The 6527-nt window shown below is 37.8% G+C and overlaps 1 protein-coding gene across 1 annotated transcript; it reads right to left on the bottom strand.

Moving 5' to 3' along the window:
* Positions 1 to 241: 241 nt before the first annotated feature.
* Positions 242 to 6527, bottom strand: LOC106904457 (dual specificity protein phosphatase 7-like). Its single transcript, XM_014968800.2, has 3 exons — positions 5564 to 6527; positions 3698 to 4126; positions 242 to 2839 (listed from the first exon to the last, which is right to left on the bottom strand). The coding sequence occupies exons 1-3, from the start codon at positions 5931 to 5933 to the stop codon at positions 2538 to 2540; spliced, it is 1101 nt and encodes a 366-aa protein (XP_014824286.1). The 5' UTR covers positions 5934 to 6527; the 3' UTR covers positions 242 to 2537.

Here is a 6527-nt window from a genome sequence, read left to right as displayed (position 1 = left end):
CGGCGATGTGCTGCTGACAGATCTGGCCTTGTGACTTGCCTTTGTGTCAGAGACCTCAGTGGAGACAGGAAGCCAGAGAAAGTAAAAAAAAAAAAGACATTTGACCACAACTACATCTCCGAGCCTGGACAGCTTGCAATGTCTCAGACAGCTCTCTTTGGTTATGACTCAACCACACCGCCACTTTGTTTTGTTCTATTAGCGACTAAAAGCTTAGATTAAAAAAAGGCAAAGAAGCTACTTTCAAGTAAAAATATACAGTATATTTGCTGTAAAAACGTGTACAGAATGCCGTTTAGCTCAATATATGCTATACATAAGAGTTCCAACAAAGGTCACTTCCACATCCTTCATGATTTACAGAAAACGTCTCCCGTAACAACCACGGTTTATGTACATCGTTACAAACATATGAAACAAAACAGCCCTTGGGTGCGTTTTAAGAGGCCAAGATGACGCGCAACCGACTCGTATAAAAATCCCTGAAAAATGTCTCTTTGTTGAGGTAAGAATGCTCCGGTCAATCTCGCTTCCTCTCATTTTCCTTTCACGCATTAAATTCATTCACCTGTTCAAATACAAGAAATGACAAAGAGAGAGGGAGACGAAAGCTATTTACACACGGGAACTCCTATGAGAAGACGTAGCTGCAGGCTGAAAAGTGTCAGAGGAAAACACAAAATAAGGTGGGTTTCCAGTTGTTTGTACCCTTCTTACTTGCATAGCTGCTCCTTTTTAACTGTGGGGAAAGCCAGTCTTTCATTACACCTCAACATGGTAACTAACAGTTAATATATTGTTTTGCCAGATGCTAGAGAAGTCTTCTGCAAAAACTCAAGCAGCAGGAAAACTGTAGCTGCCTCCATATAGTAGCTTTTTTCCCCCTCAGCTGGAATAACAACACATCTTATATTGGACCCCAGAAAACATTCGGATTGGCCACAGATTTTTTTTTTTTTTTTATCAAGGCATTATTCACAAGTAGACATGGGCCGGTATCAAACTATACCACGCTTTTAGACATTTACAGTTTAAAGCCCCCTTACATTTCACACCATTCTGTCGTTAGTTAATTTAGAAGCCAGTTCTGATTATTCGAAGCAGAACAAAAGAAAACGGTTTAAAAATATTTGAGAGTTAAAAGGGTTCTGTAAACTCTTATTAACACAGCTGCTTTTGTTAGGCTGCATGTCTGTTAGGAGTTGATTGCTGGTTCCAACAGCCACACTAATCAACAGTCTAATAGTAGTTTCTTTAAATTCCAGTGTTACAGCAGGAAGAAAGTTATTTTGCACAAGTTCTTGTAACTGGGTTCCTATACAGTCTTGAACTGACTACGAAAATATTTTGAGTTCCCAGACTGCTTAGTTATCATTCTTGGTATTACCTTAAAGTTAACGTCTTAATTTCTAAAAAAAAATTATATATATATATAATTTCTTTTTTTTTATACACATAACTTTATTTATTTATAGCTAAAAAGCATCAATCTCTGTTTGGCCACATCACAACTTCAGTTTTTGTGAGACTTGATCACTATGGTTTTTGAATTACTAATATATATTGATAAATGAATATTAATAAAAAAAAACTAAAAAGGGACATTTCTTAACTGTGTGGGATCTTTTGGCTGTTAAAAACAAGGTTTTAAATTAAATTTGGATTAAAGTGGACTTGTCCTTTTAAAACCAGATCTGGTTTAAACACCAAACTTCAAACTTCGAGCTTTTTTAAAATTTAAAAACAACCTGATAGCAACGGTTGTTAATGTAAAACAGTTGAACCCAGACAAGACATTTCAATGGATTGCAGATGATAACATAAAGTGAATTGGCAGAGACACCATTTGCTACTCTCTTGAATTGGAAAAAAACCCCTAAACATTATGTTGTTTTACCATTTGTGGAACATACCGATAATAAAACACACATAATACGGATATTTTGTCATATTTTTAACACTGTAGCCATTTATGGTAACATTTAATATAAAAATGTTAATGAACTTTTATTCCTCTTATTCATTATTTGTGTTTTTTAATATTATACATTGTGCATAATGTATAATATTTTTATTATGTAATATTTCAGCTACAGTAGGAATAGATTTTTGCTTTTCTCTGTTATATAAGCATTTTTGATTTGTATTTTTACTCAAAGCAATCACACTGCGAAAATCTCATACCAGCCCATGCCTATTCATAAACAAACTAGGAAAGTACAACAAACGAGAGTCCAGAAACATTAAAAGTCTTAAAAAGAAATATTATGAAAAGTCCATCTATAATGACTGTACATGGCCATTCATTAATACAGTATGTGGTAGAACGGTAGATATTAGATATTAAGGCATTGAGACAGGAGCTTATGGATTCTGTTGCTTTAACAGATCAGTGAGGCTCGTTGTGAAGTTGTTGAACACTATTGCTGACTTACTGCCTGCGTCAGCAAGTCAGGCATCTGACAAGCTCAGAAAAACCACCACAGGAAACAACAACAGCATAAAAAAAAAAAAAAAAAAAAAAACGTTCCTGCTTCTCATGTCGACTCCAGCTGAAACACATTGTGATTGGTTGGTGTGGTGAAGAAAAGCTGCTCCTCGCTGGTAGAGCGGTTGTCGCAGGGTGTGTGCTGCCCCAGCGTCCTCTCAAAGTCTAAGAGCTGTCCCATGAAGTTGAAGTTTGGGGAGATGTTGGACTTCTTCCTCTTCACAAAGTCGTAGGCGTCGTTTAGAGACAGGTTGAGCCTCTGCATCAGGTAGGCCACGGTGACTGTGACCGAGCGACTGATGCCGGCCAGGCAGTGGACAAGGATGCCACAGCGCTTAGACCGAGCCTCATCTGCAGCAGAGAGGGGGAAAAAAATCCAGGTCAGGAATGTGTAAACAAACAACACCATTCTAGTGCTCCTTTAATAGTGCAAATCTAGCTCAGGCCCGCTGTGAGGAGACAGTTGTCAGCTTGCAAAGCTAGAATCAAACCCAACCCCATGGAGCGGAAACATCACTTCCTTCCACATTTGGTGTTTGAATCTACTGAGAATCCCACCTGTGACAACACAACAACCACCAAACAAGTGAATAGCTGTGGTTTCAGGTGTAGTCATGGTGAGAAACACCAAACCAAAAGCAAAACTGAAACGCAGCGCCGCAGCACTGCCATAAAACACACAAAAAAATATGTCAAGAAAATTTAGGGTGTTGTAATCAAACTATTAATAAAATTTCTTAATTTGTCTTCAACTAAACTTCCATGGAAACATGTGAAAAACTAAGGAATTTTAAATAAATCTATCCAATACAGATACACTGATCATATTTATGTTTTCTGACACCAATTTCCAGTTTTCTTTCATATTCTGATTCAGGTAATGACCAATAAAGATTGTTTTTAATTTAAGGACTGTAACATATAACTGAAGAAGATAAGTACCCTGGCTTTCTTAAAAAGGGTAATAGTTCTAAATATTTAAAAACCTTTTGTTTTTTTAACCAAATAAAGAAGATGCATTAAAGTAAATGAGAAAAAAATTACATAAATTTTCTATTATCTGAGCTATCAATCTAATTATAGTCCAATTAACTGGTCCATCTGTACCGTTCACTCTTTGGTCTAAAATTACCACCAAAATAATGTCCAAACCAGTTAGACTTGCAAAGCAAAATGAATTTAAAATCGACAGTAAAACATAATAATTACCAATAAATGATATAGCTTCTGGGAAGAACTGGGACAGGTTCTGACTCCAGTGATCCGAAATAGGGATCTTCTTGTATCTGAACTGGCTCTTGTGCTCAAACACGTTGGGCAGATTAGGCGTGACGTTCAGGATGTACGTGATGTTGTACTGGCCCAGCACGTCTAAGTTGCTGGAGTCTTTGGCACAGCCCAGGTAGAGGTAAGGTAGGATTTGGACGGGAAAGTCTAGCTGATTGCTGGGGACGGGGCTCTCCTCTGACTCCGTCGCGCTGCTGGGCTCTCGATCGGATTCGCCGTCTGAACAATCCGAGCTGATCCGGAGACCTCCGAAGCCCAGGACGGGCATCGGGGGAGAGGAGCTCGGATAGGAGCTGTCCAGGAGGGTCTCGCAGTGTTCTGGGTACTCTGTGTGGAACTTCACAAAACCACCTGAATAGAAATGCAAACACAGATAAATTATGTCTAAAAAGATTTATTTTAGTCCACGACGAGCCAGTGAAACAGTCAGAAATCGGAATTTTACAATTTCTCCTTTACTGGAAATTATCTATTTCTGCATATCAAACTATGTGCTAAAAACTAAATACTCCAACTTACTTAAATGTCTAAATGCAATTGACTTTTTCAGTCAAAACACAGATAACAATTACAATATGTTTTGGATTAGTATTTTTAGTCCTTAGATCATAAAGCTATAATCTTTCAAAACTGAAATGGAAGAGAGATATCGTCACTGAAATGTATCTTGTGTACATATTAAAATAAATTCAAGCTATTTGTATATTAATATACAAATAGCTTGAATTTGTATATTCAAGCTATTTGAATATACAAATATTCAAATAGCTTTGTATATTTGTATATATTTATAAATAAAGTCAAATTTATTTATAAAGTCAAATAAATTTGACTTTATTTTTTTAAATAAAGTCAAATATTTGACTTTATTTAAAAACAGAAAAGTAGCATTTATTTCTACTGCAGATACAATAATATAACATAGCCACGAATATATTACTACATATTAGTAGAGTTGGAATAATCTAATCTATAACATTTATTGTTATTTTCACTCACATAGTTTCCACACCACATCAGTCGTTCATTTTCCCAGAGATAATTCCAGTAAGCCATTTTTTTTCCTTTTTTGTAAGCAAAAGAAAAGCGTAATAACCTTGTTTCAACCAGCTGAGTGGTGGTGTGAATAAATAAATGAGAGGGAGCACAACTACTTAATGTCACAATCAGATAAAAGTTTAAGTGTAAAACCTACCACAAACAGGTTATTGTGACATTTACCTTCTTTCAGCCAGCTGACCAAAAGTGAGCAGCAACACACACAAGAAAGAAAAAAATCCTGCTTTTCTCTGATTTAGATACGACAATACCAGAAAACAGCCCATACTTATCAAAAACGGTAAACGCAAAAAAAAAAAAAAAAAAAAAAAAAACATATTTATGTGAAGTGTAACACCACCGAGACGGACCATTCATGAAATACTTGTCTGTTCCTGCTGGAGCAAAACATGCCGCAGCCATTTTGGAATTTTAATTGAGAATCTCAGCAGTGACACAAACTTTTGAGAAGCTTTCAAACTACAACCACACGACACAGGATGAGCTCACAAGTCAGTCTCTACAATATAATAATAACAGGGACATACACACACTTTAACGAACGAAAAATCGAACAGCCGTCCAAATGGGAAACATTTAAAATGATTTTTTTTTTCTTTCTTTTTTTCCGGTCTAGTTTACAGTTACAGCGCTAAGTGTCAAACTGCACTGGTCAATCCATCCCAAACACATGTCCTTAACGAATAATGTAATCGTTTCTAAGCTTATACTGACATTAAAAATCGTTACCTTCAAGAAAGTAGGCTTTACACCCGTCTTCCCGCAGTTTGTTAAGAAGCAGGAACAACACGGTGGCCGGGGAGCCGCTGTCCTGCCAGTCCGCGGAGCTCTCGTCGTACAGGACCACCGTGTCCGTCTTGCACCGCCTCACGAAGTTCTCCTTGTCCTCGTGTTTGGGGATGACGGTCTGGATCGGGATGTTGCCCTTCTTGAACCTCCGCAGCATGAGCCCCGTCATGGCCAGGTTTATGGCGGTCTCTATGTGGGATGATTCATACAGCTCGTGTGAGCGGCAGTCCAGCAGGAGCAGAGAAGTGCCTCCGGTCTCCAACTCCAGTTGCAGCCATTCCACGCTCTTACTCGGCCTCGCGTTAGACATATCGCACTCAGTCTCATGCTACACGCAAGCACGCGGATACTTTGCTTAGTCCGTCATTGCGCCCAAAACAATTAGAAGAAGGAAAAAAAAAGAAGCGTTAAATGTTGCTCCGCCAGTCCATGGCGCTTCTGCTTGAGCGAAAAGATTTCCCCTTTTGCCTCCTCTCTCTTTCCATCAGTCAGTAAGTGAGAGCTGTCCCAGCGAGTCGAAGAGTTTCTAAACACTTCTACTAACACTTTAATGTCAGTTTTTTATTGCCAGAAAAGTCTTAATCAACTTCAGCTGCTCCACACCGTACCAGGGTTCAGCGAGCACATTGTCGTTTTTATCATTCCGATGCATGCGAGTTTTTTTCTCTTTACTTTTTTTTTTTTTTTTTTTTTTCAGATGACAGAAGAGCGAGTCGAGGGGAGGAGTTTGTTCATACAATTTAAAGTCATAGCAGAATTATCACGAAGTCTGGAATATCTGAATGAAATCTGTTTGAGATTCCTTTATTAGGGAGGAACTGCTTTCCCTTTGTTTTATTCCCCACGGATGGATCCTATATAACAATATCATGTAAAAGTTTACTTTTTGAAGTAAAACTCATAC

This window comes from Poecilia mexicana, unplaced genomic scaffold, assembly GCF_051168715.1.
Source record: "Poecilia mexicana isolate PSO_F unplaced genomic scaffold, ASM5116871v1 scaffold_7, whole genome shotgun sequence".
Classification (NCBI taxonomy): domain Eukaryota; kingdom Metazoa; phylum Chordata; class Actinopteri; order Cyprinodontiformes; family Poeciliidae; genus Poecilia; species Poecilia mexicana.
The sequence above is the reverse complement of the archived record's forward strand: the minus strand, read 5'-3'. Positions and strand labels throughout refer to the sequence as shown.